This window comes from Rhinatrema bivittatum, chromosome 14 (genome assembly GCF_901001135.1).
Source record: "Rhinatrema bivittatum chromosome 14, aRhiBiv1.1, whole genome shotgun sequence".
NCBI classification, from domain to species: Eukaryota; Metazoa; Chordata; class Amphibia; order Gymnophiona; family Rhinatrematidae; genus Rhinatrema; species Rhinatrema bivittatum.
The window spans coordinates 80356900-80373589 of record NC_042628.1 but is presented as its reverse complement, the minus strand read 5'-3'; the positions used below and the strand labels follow the sequence as shown (position 1 = coordinate 80373589).

At 45.3% G+C, this 16690-nt stretch overlaps 1 protein-coding gene across 2 annotated transcripts in view; it reads left to right on the top strand.

Annotated features, from left to right (window-relative positions):
• Positions 1-16690, top strand: part of LOC115075977 (beta-1,4-galactosyltransferase 3-like) — a 122168-nt gene that overhangs the window by 65020 nt on the left and 40458 nt on the right. For both annotated transcript variants that reach the window (XM_029576989.1, XM_029576988.1), the window contains exon 4: positions 9827-10014. In XM_029576989.1, coding sequence (XP_029432849.1) covers positions 9827-10014 — 188 coding nt within the window. The remainder of the gene's footprint in view (positions 1-9826; positions 10015-16690) is intronic.

The following is a 16690-nucleotide window of genomic DNA, read 5'->3' as shown; positions in this document are numbered from 1 at the left end:
TCATGGATGTGGAAGAGTAGCCTAGTGGTCAGAGCAGTGGGCTATGAACCAGGAGACCAGGGTTCAAGTCCTGCTGTCACTCCTTGTGACCTTGGGCAAGTCACTTTACCTTCCATTGCCTCAGGTACAAAATTAGATTGTGAGCCCTCTGGGGATAGAGAAATACCTACAGTACCTGAATGTAATCCACTTTGAAGTGCAAAAAGCAGAATATGTAGATCTAAATAAATAAATGACTAAAAGAATTGTAATGCCTGTAGATGGAGGCTCCCATCCATTCAGGCCGAAGATATGTGGTAGAGTTCAGCAAGCAAAAGCGGCATCACTCATTGTAAACCTCATAAACTGCATTGAAGCATAAGCGCTCGAAGTGTGGTGTACTAGCACCATCAAAGCGACCATCTGAGCATTAAGCAGCATGACACATCCTGCACCAGCACACTTGATGCATGATGTCAATTAACAATTTTGCAAAGCATAAAATTAACCCATATTTTAGTGATTGATTAGTTTAGTCTTGTTGCTGGTCATTCATAAACTGAGTCACCTACTTGTCAATTTAAAAACTTTAGATTTTAAGACACCAAATAATTAAAAACTCCTTAGAGAGACAGATGTACTCCATATAATAAGCTTTAAATCTTTAGCAACTTAATAAAATGAAATTGCAGACAGTAGTCCAATAGCAAGAGGGGATAAGCTGGTCTCTTCCATCGATTGCCAAATGTATGATTTATCTGCCTATTAGTGAGATCTTGAATGTGTGCCTTCATGCCAAAAGCTCCTGGCTCTCAGAGAATGATCTCTGGAGGCTAGGAGGCAGACCTGCAGGAGCTGAGGCAGACAGAGCAGTTTATAGAGGAGACCTTCAGGGACATCATAGGGCAGTCTCAACTCTAGTCAAGCAGCCCTTGTGCTACTTTGGAGAAGCAAGGTCACCTGACAGGAGGCCCTCACCTTGGTTTGGCAGGAAGTGTTCCTGTAGCTAGGACCTATCTTCCAGGTGATGCTTTTTCCTCTCACACTGAGGATGTCTCCAGGGTCGTGTATGCAGGAGAAAAATGTTAGGACGACTGTTATAGTGGTTGATAAGATCATTGGAAATGTAGATGGATAGCTACTGGGCGTATCACTTAGTAACTTGTCTACCTGGTGTAAAGGTAACGGACTTCAAGTGCCACCTAGATAAGATTTTAGCATGCTGGGGAGGAGCTGACTGTCATGGTACATGTGATTACCAATGACCTAAGAAAGTACAGGAGGGAGGTTCTGAGGCTAAATTTAGGCTCTTTGTTAGGAAATTGAAATCCAGAACCTCCAGATTTGCTTTCTCAGAACCCCAGAGGCAAACTGAGCTTTAGAGTCTCACTGCATGGATGAGACGATGGTGCAGAGAAGAGGGTTTTAGATTTGTTAAGAACTAGGGAACATTCTGGGGAAGGGAGAGACTATTCCAAGTTAGATGCAAACCATTGATAAAGAAGGAAAAAACAGAATTTGAAAAGAAGCTTGCTGTGGAAACAAAAACTCATAATAAACATTTTTTTCAGGTACATTTGAAGCAAAAAGCCTGTGAGGGTGTCAGTTGGATTGAAGGATAAAAAGGGTACTAAGGGAAGACAAGGCCATAGCAAAGAGATTAAATGACTTCTTTACTGAGGAAGATCTGATAGGTGATGATTCAGAGGAAGTGAACCTTGAAGATGTACTAGGGCAAACTGAAAAACTGAGTAGCAGATCACCTGCATCACAGGGTATACATTCCAGAGTGCTGAAAGAACAAAAATTAAATTGCAGACCTACTCGTTGATAATCTGTAAACTATCATTAAAATCACCTAAGGTACCTGAAAATTGGAGGGTAGTCAATGTATCGCTGTTTTTTAAAAAGGGTTTCAGGGATGAGCAGGAAACTACTCCAGTGAGCCTGATGACAGTGCCGGGAAAAATGAGAGAAACTATTCTAAAGAACAAAATTACTGAACATTTCACCAATTTGCTACACTTTTTTTGGAAGACGTGGATAAATGTGTGCCAGTTCATATAATGTATCTGGATTTTCATAAAGTGTTTGACAAAGTACCTCAAGAAAGACTCTTAAGAAAATTATAAAGTCTTGGGATAAGAAGCAGTGTTCAGTTTTGGATTGAGAACTGGTTAAAAGATATAGGGCTAAATGGTTAATTTTCTCAGTGGATAGCCCCAGGGATTTTGTACTAGGACTACTGCTTTTTAACGTATTCATAAATGACTAGAGATGGGAATGAGTGCGGATCTAAAATTTGCTGCTGATGGGAGAGGGAGCATGCAGATTTGCCCTGCAGCAGCGGAGGGGCTTCAGGCTCGTGGAGTAGCAGGGGAGCTGAAGCAACGTGACAACCCCGGCATAGCTTTCTCCCTGGCAGCCATCTTGGCAGAACACAAACAGTACAGGAACCCAGGAAAGGGGGAAAATAACAAACGACACCTAGAAATTGAACTGCTTTGAGGGAGGGCAGAATAGTTTCTTCACGGGGATCTTGAGATCTTATCCCTCCCAAAGTATAAGTGGATTACTGTTTCTGGAGCACTTTCACGGAAGCCCTCACCTCATGGTCTTCTGCTGCCCTCTGCAGTCATCTTGCGGTAGCAGGTTTCCAGCAACCAGATTTCTGTAGCTACCTTTAAGAAGTGAAGCCTAGCAGCACTTTCTAAATTGCATGCTTTCACAGGAAGTCTCAGAATCTAAGTAGGGACTGAGAGGAATGTGACATCCCCAACCAGCATGGACGTCTAGCCCTACTTATCTCCCTCCCCTGGGAGGGAGATAAGTAGGGCTAGATGTCATCCCGCTGCTCCCAGAAATACAGCATAGGAAGCGGAGAACTTTTAGCGGTTATGGCTAGCAAAAGAAAACCGGTGGACCTCGCTTGCTATTCTATGATGCCAAAGGATCCAGGTATGCGGCCCTGGGTAAAGAACTCGTAGGACTACATGTAGAGGCTCAATCAGACCCTGGCGTACTGGTGGAGACAATTAATGGTGCAGCGGTGACCTCCCTCACTAAACAGGACTTTGATAAATGGTTCGCAGAAATTAAATTTTTTATCTGATCACTGAGAGAATTTGGAAGGCATCCGGCAGAGCCTGCGAGACTTAGGCAGCAGGGTGGAGGACGCAGAAGGGATAGTAGAAGGACAGGTTTTGAAGATGGCAGTGCTTACCACAGAAGTCCAAGAAATACAGAACCAGCAGGAAGATATTCAACTAAAATTGGAGGACTTAGAGAACAGGTCCAGATGCTCTAAGGGGCCTACCGGAGCAGCCTGAGTATTCAAATGGTATGGATGTATCCAGGAAAATATGTGCTGCCCTTCTATTCTCAGCCCCTGAAGCGGGGGGAGAAACAGAGGCGCACAGAGGTGGTTATAGAACGGGCTCATCGTGCATTGGGGGCAGCCCCCCATAATGCCCCTAAGGATCTTACCATCTGCCTTCATAGCTATTTAATTAAAGACGATGTTATGCACAGTGCATGACAAGTGTCACCCTTTAGCTGGGAGGGACACAAACTACAAATTTATGACAACCCCGGCTACACTCCGATGAAGGGAGGTGCAACTCCTGACTGCAGTCCTTCGGAACGAAGGCAAGAGATATCGATGGGTCTTTCCTTGGGGCCTTACCTTTACTCTGAAAGGAGTTACCTCTCTGGTAAAATCCATGGCAGAAGCCGTACTCCTTCTACAAGCGGCTGGCATCGAGATTGCCTCGCTGGATAAAGCGCAACAGTTTCTGCTCCTAGCCAGCCACAATGGCAACACGTGGGTAAGGGCGGCCGGCGATTTATCTGAAATTCGGAGAGTCAGCCCAGGACCATGCGGGGAGCGCCATCCTGAGGAGAATATAGCCCGGATGGCAGGGGGCAGAGTTTCGACGCACGTCACTTCAAATTGCTGGTAGAGAGCAAGACACTGATCGTCACATCATGGGGGCTCAGGACTGCCTCATCGAACCCAGATGAGGTACCCAGGAAAGCCTGGAATTCACCCCAGGACGCAATGCTGATGACTGTTCTATTCACTAGTGGTTTGGATTTTTGTATTGTTGACTTATTATTGGTACTTATTGTTGGCTAAGTCTTCAAATGTTACAAGTTAATTTAAAAATGGGGTTTATAAAATCGCCACAGCCCGTTTAAAGTGGTGGGATGAGTTACGTTAGACTGTGGGGGAGGGAGGAGGGCTATCCTCCATGGTTAGGGGCTCACCATTCTGGTGGGTGATTGGATTCAAGGGGAGGGGAAAGGGGAGGAGGGTGGGGAGTGGGAGGGAAGGTGGAAACGGGTACAAGAGGTTGGGGGGAGGGGGGACGAGTGACTAAGTGATGCATACTATCTGTTGACACATCTAGGGGTCCCGAGGGACTCATAATAGTGGGATGCCCTAGCGGCGGGAACGAGTCTCAGAGGAAATGTTTAGAGCTACAGTGTGACTTAGGATTTCTTATTTGGGCTATGCTGGGCTTGGGCGTTCACTATGTCTATGGGTGAGGTCTTCATTATGTTTAATGTTAAAGGGTTAAACTCCCCGTTTAAACGGCAGCTGTTGTTTAAGGAGCTAACGAAACTCTCTGCATCGGTAGTTTTCTTCCAAGAAACTCACCTCCGTCGCTGTCATGAACGAGTCATAGTCTCAAAGAGGTATCCCCTTCAATACTATGCTCCAGCTATAAATCAAAGGAGATATAATAGAGTGGGAATCCTCTCTGCATACGGATTATTGGTACACGTTTCTAAGTGTTATGCAGACCCTCAAGGCCGTTTTCTCCTCCTTAAAGTCATAATTCATGATTGGGAACTGGTGTTAGTGAATGTCTATTGCAGACCCACTCAGCAAAGGGAAATTTTAGAAGTACTAAAACAAGCCAACCAATTTTCTGGGCAGCATATAATTGTGGCGGGAGATTTTAATATCGCCCTCTCCCCATCCCTAGATACTTCTGCACAGACCATTTCAGGGTCTCATGGAGCACATAAGGCCATGAAAACATTTCATAAAGACCAGCAATGTGGTAGATATTTGGAGGCTGTATTTCCCCCACATTCGAAATTATTCCTTTTATTCACCTGCCCACAATTCATATACCAAAATTGATTATTTTCTCATAACTAAGGATCTTGTGGGAGCTACATCCAGAGTAGATATCGAGGCTATCACCTGGTCCGACCATGCCCCAGTTTGTTGGACGGTGAACCTGACATCAGCAGATACTGGAAGAAAATTTTGGAGGCTCAAGGATTCATTACTGCATGAGCCAAAATATTTTGACCATATCGCTGAAGTGATAAATTTCAATCTTCTCCTTTAATGGGGATGAAGCGGTCTCTCCTATTGCACAATGGGCCTGAAAGCGGTCCTATGAGGCCATTTTATTAGTATAGCCTCCTATCATAAAAAGCAGAAACAGGCCAAGAAAGCAATTCTATTACAAGAGCTGAGGGATTTAGGACGACAACACAAGGGGAAACCGGGGTCTTTTCCAGTTAGATTAGTAATTCAAAAGAGGGAAGAGATTGCAGCCCTAGATGTGGAGGGCATAGCCTTTTCCTTAGATATTCTCAAGCAGTGGCACTATGAATTTGGCGACAAGCATAGTAAACTTCTTGCCAGACGCTTACAGATAAAAAGAAATAGAGACATGATCTATCACATTAAGGCTAAACAGGGAAAGATGCTATTGCACCAACCAGAGATCAGGGCCAGGTTTCTGGAGTTCTGTGAGGAGTTATATCAACCGGAGGTGGCACCGTCTGAGGAACAGATTGCGACTTTTTTGCAGCCTGTCCCTCTACCAGAGCTGTCAATAGAGGGCCAACGCCAATTTGATAAGCCGATATCCCTATTTGAGATAGATTGGGCTATCAAGAATTTAAAATCCGGGAAGTCACCAGGTTTAGATGGGTAGCTTTTAGAAAGCCTTTCACCAGGAAGTCTTACAGACTGAAATGGAAGCGGCTCTCCGCCTAGTATGTGGGGCATGGCATAGATCCATTCACATGCCCCCTGCCCAGGTTCCTAGACTATTTGTGGCACCTTTCTGAGTCTGGCCTTAAAAACACCTCTGTCAGGGTTCATATAAGTGTGGTTAGTTTGTATCACTGAGGTGTCGCTGGAACACCCATATTGGTGCAGTCTTTAGTGGGTTGCTTTATGCAGGGTCTACTTCAATTAAATTCCTCTCTTCGGCCTCCTGTTGTGTCCTGGGACCTCAACATTGACCTAGCGTGGCTCATGCGTCCTCCTTTTGAGCCTTTGTGCTCCTGCGACCCGAAGTTCCTCACCTGGAAGGTTATATTCCTAGTGGCTATCACTTCGGCTTTTACAGTTAGTGAGCTTCAGGCCTTGGTTATGTACCGCCATACACAAGGTTTTTTCCATGATCGTGTGGTCTTGCATAGCACCCCACGTTTCTGCCTAAGGTCGTGACTAATTTTCACATCTATCAGTCCATTGTCTTGCCCACCTTCTTTCTGAGGCCTCATTCCCATCCAGGGGAATGGGCTCTTCATACTTTTGATCGTCAACTCCAAGAGAGGACTCGGGAGCTACAGCCTTCTAAAAGACCTCCTATAGCCTCGTGGAGACTTCTATGCTCAATCTCTCCCAAACAGACTGCGGGGACTGGTAAAATTACCTCCGAAGAGCCCATGCAGTTGGGGCCAGAGATGTACTGGGAGGGGGGAATCAGTGTGTGGGGGGCCAGAGATGTGCTGGGAGGGGGGAATCAGTGTGTGGGGGGGCCAGAGATGTGCTCGGAGGGGTTAGGGAGGGGGGAATCAGTGTGTGGGGAGCCAGAGATGTGCTGGGAGGGGGGGAATGAGAGTGTGGGGGCCAGAGATGTGCTTGGAGGGGGGTGGGGTGAGAGGAATGAGTATGTGAGGGCGTTAAATGCTATAAAAAATAAAAAAAAAAGTTTCAGTCTCAGGTGTTTTGGGCTTTTTTTGGGCTTGTTTTTTTGGAAAGAAGTGCTTGTTCTTTCATGAAAACCTGGCCACGCTGCTGCTGAGTTTTATATTGTACTTTGTATGGTACACTGCATTACTGCATGTGCATGATAGTTGGCATTCTTTAGTGGACCTCAGTTTGGTTTTGTTCACTGATAAAATCCGACACATTCTTTTCTTCTGCAGCACCAAAGGTCTCAGGAAACTGATATACGGTAATTCTTTTTTTTTTTTTCAAGCTCTTGTACTTAACTAAGGGTTAAGTTTGACATTTTTTAAGTCTTTTTTTTTCTTCTTTTTCAGCATAGCCCTGGGGACATCTCTTTTTTAGGGGTAAATTTCTTCACCGCAAACAAACTTGATTTTTCTTTTAAGTAAAAAGAGTAGCAGATTAGTGGGATAAAACACATGCTTTATCTGCATTTCAGTAAATCATTTGACATTTCCACACAGATAAGTGGAAAACAAACTAGCCAGTGTGGGATTTGAAATTAAACTGGGTGAGAACTTGGTTGTGCGCACAGTGAATTTCTGTTTTAGGGGAGCACTTGTTGCATGTAAACAGCTTTACTGAATTTTCATAACATCATAAGAACATAAGAAAATGCTATACTGGGTCAGACCAAGGGTCCATCAAGCCCAGCATCCTGTTTCCAACAGTGGCCAATCCAGGCCACAAGTACCTGACAAGTACCCAAAAACTAAGTCTATTCCATGTAACCATTGCTAATGGCAGTGGCTATTCTCTAAGTGAACTTAATAGCAGGTAATGGACTTCTCCTCCAAGAACTTATCCAATCCTTTTTTAAACACAGCTATACTAACTGCACGAAGCACATTCTCTGGCAACAAATTCCAGAGTTTAATTGTGCATTGAGTAAAAAAGAACTTTCTCCGATTAGTTTTAAATGTGCCCCATGCTAACTTCATGGAGTGTCCCCTAGTCTTTCTACTATCCGAAAGAGTAAATAACCGATTCACATCTACCCGTTCTAAACCTCTCATGATTTTAAACACCTCTATCATATCCCCCCTCAGTAGTCTCTTCTCCAAGCTGAAAAGTCCTAACCTCTTTAGTCTTTCCTCATAGGGGAGTTGTTCCATTCCCCTTATCATTTTGGTAGCCCTTCTCTGTACCTTCTCCATCGCAATTATATCTTTTTTGAGATGCGGCAACCAGAATTGTACACAGTATTCAAGGTGCGGTCTCACCATGGAGCGATACAGAGGCATTATGACATTTTCCGTTTTATTCATCATTCCTTTTCTAATAATTCCCAACATTCTGTTTGCTTTTTTGACTGCCGCAGCACACTGAACCGACGATTTCAATGTGTTATCCACTATGACACCTAGATCTCTTTCTTGGGTTGTAGCACCTAATATGGAACCCAACATCGTGTAATTATAGCATGGGTTATTTTTCCCTATATGCATCACCTTGCACTTATCCACATTAAATTTCATCTGCCATTTGGATGCCCAATTTTCCAGTCTCACAAGGTCTTCCTGCAATTTATCACAATCTGCTTGTGATTTAACTACTCTGAACAATTTTGTGTCATCTGCAAATTTGATTATCTCACTCGTATTTCTTTCCAGATCATTTATAAATATATTGAACAGTAAGGGTCCCAATACAGATCCCTGAGGCACTCCACTGTCCACTCCCTTCCACTGAGAAAATTGCCCATTTAATCCTACTCTCTGTTTCCTGTCTTTTAGCCAGTTTGCAATCCACGAAAGGACATCGCCACCTATCCCATGACTTTTACTTTTCCTAGAAGCCTCTCATGAGGAACTTTGTCAAATGCCTTCTGAAAATCCAAGCATACTATATCTACCTACCCGGTTCACCTTTATCCACATGTTTATTAACTCCTTCAAAAAAGTGAAGCAGATTTGTGAGGCAAGACTTGCCCTGGGTAAAGCCATGCTGACTTTGTTCCATTAAACCATGTCTTTCTATATGTTCTGTGATTTTGATGTTTAGAACACTTTCCACTATGTTTCCTGGCACTGAAGTCAGGCTAACCAGTCTGTAGTTTCCCGGATCGCCCCTGGAGCCCTTTTTAAATATTGGGGTTACATTTGCTATCCTCCAGTCTTCAGGTACAATGGATGATTTTAATGATAAGTTACAAAGTTTTACTAATAGGTCTGAAATTTCATTTTTTAGTTCCTTCAGAACTCTGGGGTGTATACCATCCGGTCCAGGTGATTTACTACTCTTCAGTTTGTCAATCAAGCCTACCACATCTTCTAGGTTCACCGTGATTTGATTCAGTCCATCTGAATCATTACCCATGAAAACTTTCTCCATTATGGGTACCTCCCCAACATCCTCTTCAGTAAACACCGAAGCAAAGAAATCATTTAATCTTTCCGCGATGGCCTTATCTTCTCTGTGCCCCTTTAACCCCTCGATCATCTAACGGTCCAACTGACTCCCTCACAGGCTTTCTGCTTCGGATATATTTAAAAAAGTTTTTACTGTGAGTTTTTGCCTCTACAGCCAACTTCTTTTCAAATTCTCTCTTAGCCTGTCTTATCAATGTCTTACATTTAACTTGCCAATGTTTATGCTTTATCCTATTTTCTTCTGTTGGATCCTTCTTCCAATTTTTGGCCAAATAAGTGTATAATGTTCTTTATAATCTAATACTTTACAACCATACATTCAGTTACCTGTGAAGTTAAAAGTTCAGAACCTGTTTTGACTTTATAATTCTGTGAGCACAATTAGGCCAAGAAGAATGTTAGCAAGTATGGGAAGTTAACATTTCCAGTTCATTCATAGCAGAACAGCACAGATAATGTTTATTCATCTCTCCTTCCTCAGGCTGGGAACTTCACCTTTAATCGAGCCAAACTGCTGAACGTAGGCTTTAAGGAAGCGATGAAAGATGAAGACTGGGATTGCATGTTCTTCCATGATGTGGACCTGATTCCTGAGGATGACAGGAATCTTTATACCTGTGACAGGTTCCCCAAGCACGCCTCCATTGCCATGGACAAGTTTGGGTACAAGTGCGTGTTTTCCTTCAGAATTCCTTTCTAATACGTACAGTGGATATATTTGTATTCCTTTTTGATCCCATAAGTTCTAATTTTGGTTACTTGAAGCCATGTACAAGTGAGCCTAAAAGTCATACAAATGTATTAAAAACAATATCCTTATCTTAAAAAAAAAAAAAAAAATCACACCACACACCACAGCACCAAGTTCCAGTTCACAAGCAAACTCACAACTGTTTCTAGCTGGAGCTGGCAGCCTGTGTAGACAGTCATCTTATAAACCTCAAGGAAGGTTTAAGAACTTAGTAGGTAATTTCCAATGGAAAAAAAGTACAGAGTTGTGCATCTCAGATGTCGAAATCCAAACAAGCTGAGCATGAATGAGGGCAGGGGAGATTGTGGTGTGGAAGATTTGAGATACTAATAACCGCTTGTCACAGATTTCGTCGAGGTGGGGTCCAGGATAAGGCAAATGTTTTTCTCCTTCCCACAGATAATGATTTGTGAAATAAATATTTTCTTAGCATATGGATAGGTGGATCCAGAACAAGTGGGTAATGCACCTCTACCAGTATAGGGAGACAGAACAAAGCTGACATCATGGTATATACATCCCTGCACTGACATGAGCCTGCCAGTATTCTCTGTCTTCAACACATGGTAGATGTGCATCTCCCTACTGGGGATTGCTTAAAGAAATTTTGATTTGCCCCGCTTTCCTGTAGTGATACCTTATGGTCCCTCCCTCAGTCGAGAATTCCTGAGGTGATATCTTTCATCCCTCCCTCATACGAGTGCCTTGGTCCAGTAGCTGGTTTTTCAGCTGGCATGGACTTAGCTGTAAAAAAAAACAGCTGAAAGGTAACTGGGTGCAAGAAGCCGAGCGCAGGGTGAAGGTCCTTGCATTTTCCCCCAACAGCCAGAGACCGACCTTGTACTCAGCTGGGATGGGCTGAGCTCAGGTAAAGAATACTTTAAATAAAAAAAAAAAAGTTAAGGGATTCCTCTCCCCTCCGGTCTCCATGCTCGGCCCATCGATCCAAAGTTAGTTCCTGCCTCCGGAGGAGCTTGGTGGGTTGAGCAGCCTTTTTGGTCACACTGCCCTCTTCAGTTCCGTCGGTCCGTGCTTGTACGCCTGGCTGTGAGTCCAGTTGGGCATCCAGTTTGTGCACCTAGTTGGGCATATAGGGGCGTCTACCTGAGTGCTCTTTTGTGCTTGCTATATCTGAAGCGTTCTGCCAGGAGCTCAGTTTTGTATGCTTCTCAAGGCACAGGTGCTGAACGCCTAACTTTTGGGTGCCTATTTTTTGCAGCATAGACACAGCTGGTCGCACTGATATCAGACGACTCTCAGGGCATACAGACAGCCTAATGGCACCAGTATCATATTCGGACATCTCAGCCCGGCATTCCCTCTAACTTGTGCCAGCGCTATTTGGAAGCTCAGGGAGAATTGCCTTCATCTGATTTTACTAAGCCTGGTTCTTCCCAGCTGGATTTGGGAATGGAACAAGAGCTGCCAGAGGTCTTGCTTGATTTTGTGGCTCCCCTAACTGGTTCTTCAGCGAGGGAAAGTAGTTCAGTGGGGGCAGGACAGATGCTTCCTGGTTTGGGCATGGATCCCTCTGCCTTTTCTTGGGTAGAATTTTTTATCAAGCACTGCAGACTTTTCTTCAGGCACAGTTCTCTGCCCCAGCCAGTCTTTAACAGATCAGGATTACAGGCTGAAGATTCCCGCATGTCTGGTGCTGCGGGTAAGCGTCAGAATACTCCTAGACCTGTTGCAGGTTTCCCAGATGGGGACTCAGATTGCATGGATGATGAAGCCGATCCTTTCTCCTAATTGATAGAGACATTCCTCTGGGATTGGAGCCGTATAGAACTATGTTGCGTTTCTTTCTCAGAGCTAAGCTGCCGGTGATCACTTTCCAGATATTGAAGATGTCTGGAAAGTGGGAGTACAGGGTGCTGAATCCATGTCTAAGCCAAAGAAAGATCCCATTTTGAATTCTTTGCTTAAGGCCTCATGTTTATTCCCTGTTACGGAGGCCGTTCAAGAATTGATTGATCTGGAATGGGGTGCTCCGGAAGATAATTTTAAAGGGAGAAGAGCCTTGGAAGGGCCGTACCCCCTGGATCCAGCGGCAAGAGAGCTTTTGCGCGTTCCAAAAGTGGATGCACTTGTATGTGCCGTTACTAAGCAGATAACTATCCCATTAGAAGGGGGAGAGTGGCCTTGAAGGATGCACAGGATAGGAGAATTGAGGCTATCCTTAAGCAGGATTTTGAAGCAATGGCAATGAATTTGCAGATAACTTCTTGTTGTTCTCTGGTGGCTCGCTCTTGTTTACTTCTCTCTCAGGAGGTCGGTGAGTCTGGTGTGAATTCCAGGCCAGTGATAGAACCGGCAGCTGCCTTTTTGACAGATGCGAGCTGTGATTTGGTCTGCACTTTTGGTAATAGCAGCCAGGCATCAGCTATGGCTGAGGAATTAGTCAGTCTTCAGTCTTGAAGTCTAACATTACATAATTGCTCTTTATAGGCTCACTCTTGTTTGGGAGCGAGCTGGAGAAAATAGCCAGTAAGTGGGGTGAGTCCCAAGCTCCTTAGTTACCAGAGGATAAGAAACAGACACTGTGCCCCTTCAGCATGAGAGGTTGTTCTAGTGCAGTGGTTCTCAACCCTGTCCTGGGGACCCCCCCAGCCAGACGGGTTTTCAGGATATCCACAATGAATATGCATGAGAGAAAATTTGCATGTTATGGAGGCAGTGTATGCAAATTTTCTCTCATGCATATTCATTGTGGATATCCTGAAAACCCGACTGGCTGGGGGGGTCGCCAGGACAGGGTTGAGAACCACTGTTCTAGGGGTTTGAATGTTTTCGACCCTACAAAGGAACAGCCTTTCAGAGGACTCGATCTTTGGGTAGATCTCAGTCCTTTCATCCCAGGTAGCCGAGATGGGGTGCAGGCTCGGGAGGTGGAGCCCCCCCCCCAATAAAGGTGTGCCAACCCACCCCCAGGGAACAGGAGATAGGGGGTTACCTCTGTCTTTTTTTTTTTTTTTTTAAATCAGAGGTGGGTCGAGATCACGTCAAACCAGTGGGTTCTGGAGATAAGAGATGGCTATGCGCTGTAGTTTTGCCATGTTCCTCGGGATATTTTCATGGTGTTTCTCTGCAACTCTCTGCAGAAGAGACGGACAGGGGAGCGTATGTTGTCAAGACTCCTCAGCCTGTGGGCTATGGTTCTAGTACCCACGTTACAAGAAAATATGGGCTGATCTCATCGGTACTAAGGATTCTTGATGAAATATTAGTAATCCTATCTGTATTTACTAATCCTGATTACATTTCGTCCTCAACAAAGCGGTGTTACAGTGAAAAGGAACCATAGTGAGACTGGTTGCAATTATTTCAAGGATAATGGTGGAATAATTATGAAGTATAAAATGATGTATGCAGTAAAAGTTGCCACATCAGTCTACCATTTTTTTGAATTTTATTCTATCGATTACTAATCTCCTCATCATTGACACCAAATACAATCAGTAATACACCTTGGTTTGCACATAGGCTTAAGCGATGTTTGACAGTTTTTTCATAATATCTCTTCTATTAATATAGCACAAATAACCGCAGTATAGAACTAATTCGATGTTTCAGTTGGAACCCCAACAAATACATCGCATTAACAAGATTATGAATTTCATAAAAATGAATAAGGTTAGTACAATCAGGAACACAGATGTGGCAATAAATTAATTCTCAAAGAATAGGAGCATAAATTATAATGATCTTACATACACCTTTTTAGAATTAATATAGCGGATCACACATAACAAGTGTGGGACACAAGATTTCAGATGTTTCACTCCGGGTCCATCCAACTAAATTGAGGTAAAATTTCAATTCTTTTAATTCCTTTGATTGATTTATGTTAAAGGTTTTTTAGAAAATTTCTTAGATAATTTATTCAAAATATGGGCAGACTGTGATAATTAGTTTGAGAAAAGAAATTTGTTTGAGAAGGATTTTTTACAAAAGAAGGGAATTATGATTTTATAAATGGTATTCAAGATTTTTCACCTCTCCATATTTTAATATCTCAGTTTACTGTCACCATTAGAATAAGAATTCTGTTGTCATTTTTTATTTATTTGTTTTTAATTTTCCATTTATTGGTTTAATTTGATATTAATGTTATTTATGAACATTAATCGTCTGTTCATATTTAATTTGAGTTTTTATGGATTGTTTTAATAAAAATGTTTATTTATTCTTAGCCCCTGAGGCAACCATTTTGTCAACGGCGAAACTTGGCCAGAGTTAGGCTGTAAGAATTCATACGTCTCCACCACAATAAAGTTTTGAAAAAGACCTTGGCGTCTAACCCTTGTTTTCTTCCTAATCTTCCACTCTTGCAAAGACTTCCTGCAATTTATCACAATCCGCTTGTGATTTAACTACTCTGAATAATTTTGTATCATTTGCAAATTTGATTACCTCACGTGTCGTATTTCTTTCCAGATCATTTATATATATACAAGCCGTTAAGCCCGTTAAAACGGGCTACATCCCTCTGTCTCTCACCTCCCCCTCATTCTCTCTCCCCTCCACCCCCTACCTCCCTCCCTCTCACCCACTCCTCCCTCTCCTCCCACTCAGTCCCTCCCTCCCACTCAGTCTCACTCCCTCCCTCCCCCCTCTCTCCCACTCTCCCTCAGTCCCACTCCCTCCCTCAGTCCCACTCCCTCCCTCCCTCCTTCTCTCAGTCCCACTCACTCTCCCTCAGTCCCACTCCTTCCCCCTCTCCCTCAGTCCCACTCCTTCCCTCTGTCCCACTCCTTCCCTCTCTCTCCCTCAGTCCCACTCCTTCCCTGTCCCACTCCCTCCCCCCTCCACCCCTACCTCCCTCCCTCTCACCCACTCCTCCCACTCCTCCCTCTCCTCCCACTCAGTCTCACTCCCTCCCTCCCCCCTCTCTCCCACTCTCCCTCAGTCCCACTCCCCTCCCTCCTTCTCTCAGTCCCACTCACTCTCCCTCAGTCCCACTCCCTCCCCCTCTCCCTCAGTCCCACTCCTTCCCTCTGTCCCACTCCCTCCCTCCCTCTCTCTCCCTCCCCCCCTCTCCCTCAGTCCCACTCCTTCCCTGTCCCACTCCCTCCCCCCTCTCCCTCTATCTCCCTCCCCCCTCACTCAGTCCCCCCCTCTCCTTCCGTCCCACTCCCTCCCTCCCACTCACTCCACTCCCTCTCTCTCCTCCCCTCTCACTCAGTCCCTCACTCTCTCTGTCAGTCCCTCCCTCTCTCTCTCCTCCCTCGCTGCCACCGCCGTTAAGCCGTTAAAAAGGGCTACATCCCTCTGTCTCTCACCTCCCCCTCATTCTCTCTCCCCTCACCCCCTACCTCCCACCCACTCCTCCCTCTCCTCTCACTCAGTCTCACTCCCTCCCCCCTCTCTCCCTCCTCTCACTCTCCCTCAGTCCCACTCCCTCCCCCTCTCCCCTCAGTCCCACTCCCTCCCCTCCCCACTCTCCCTCAGTCCCACTCCCTCCCCCTCTCACTCTGTCCCACTCCCTCCCTCCCACTCACTCTGTCCCACTCCTTCCCTCTCTCTCCCTCAGTCCCTCTCTCCCTCAGTCCCACTCCTTCCCTCTGTCCCACTCCCTCCCCCCTCTCCCTCTATGTCCCACTCCCTCTCTATCTCCCTCCCCCCTCACTCAGTCCCCCCCTCTCCCTCAGTCCCACTCCCTCTCTCCCTCTCACTCAGTCCCACTCCCTCTCTCTCCTCCCCTCTCACTCAGTCCCTCCCTCTCTCTGTCAGTCCCTCCTTCTCTCTCTCCTCCCTCGCCGCCGCCACCGGACGCCGCCGCCGCTGGACGCCGCCATGCCGCTGCCACCCGCCGCCGCCGCCGCTACCACCGGATGCCGCCGCCGCCACCCAATGCCGCCGCCGCCGCTGCCTCCCGCCGCCGCCGCTACCACCGGACGCCGCCACCACCCAATGCCGCCGCCGCTGGATGCCGCCATGCCGCTGCCACCCGCCGCCGCTACCACCGGACGCCGCTGCCGCTGCCACTGGACGCCACCATTGTTTTTTCTTTTTTTCTGACGCTGGCTCAGACCGACGTGCTCGCCCGCACATGCGCGGTAGAGCTGGTCTCTACTGCGCATTTGCGGCACGTCGGTCAAGCTTCGTTTATTAGTATAGATATATATATATATTGATAAGCACCGGTCCAAGTACAGATCCCTGAGGCACTCCACTGTTTACCCTTTTCCACTGAAAAAAACTGACCATTTAATCCTACTCTGTTTCCTGTCTTTTAACAGTTTTTAATCCACGAAAGGACTTTGCCTCCTATCCCATGACTTTTTAGTTTTCTTAGAAGCCTCTCATGAGGGACTTTGTCAAACGGCTTCTGAAAATCCAAATACACTACATCTACCGGTTCACCTTTATCCACGTTTATTAAACCCTTAAAAAAAATGAAGCAGGTTTGTTAGGCAAGACTTCCCTTGGGTAAATCCATGATGACTGTGTTCCATTACACCATGTCTTTCTATATGCTCTATGATTTGGATCTTTAGAATAGTTTCTACTATTTTTCCTGGCACTGAAGTCAGGCTCACTAGTCTGTAGATTCCTGGATTGCCCCTGGAGCCTGTTTTAAATATTGGGGTT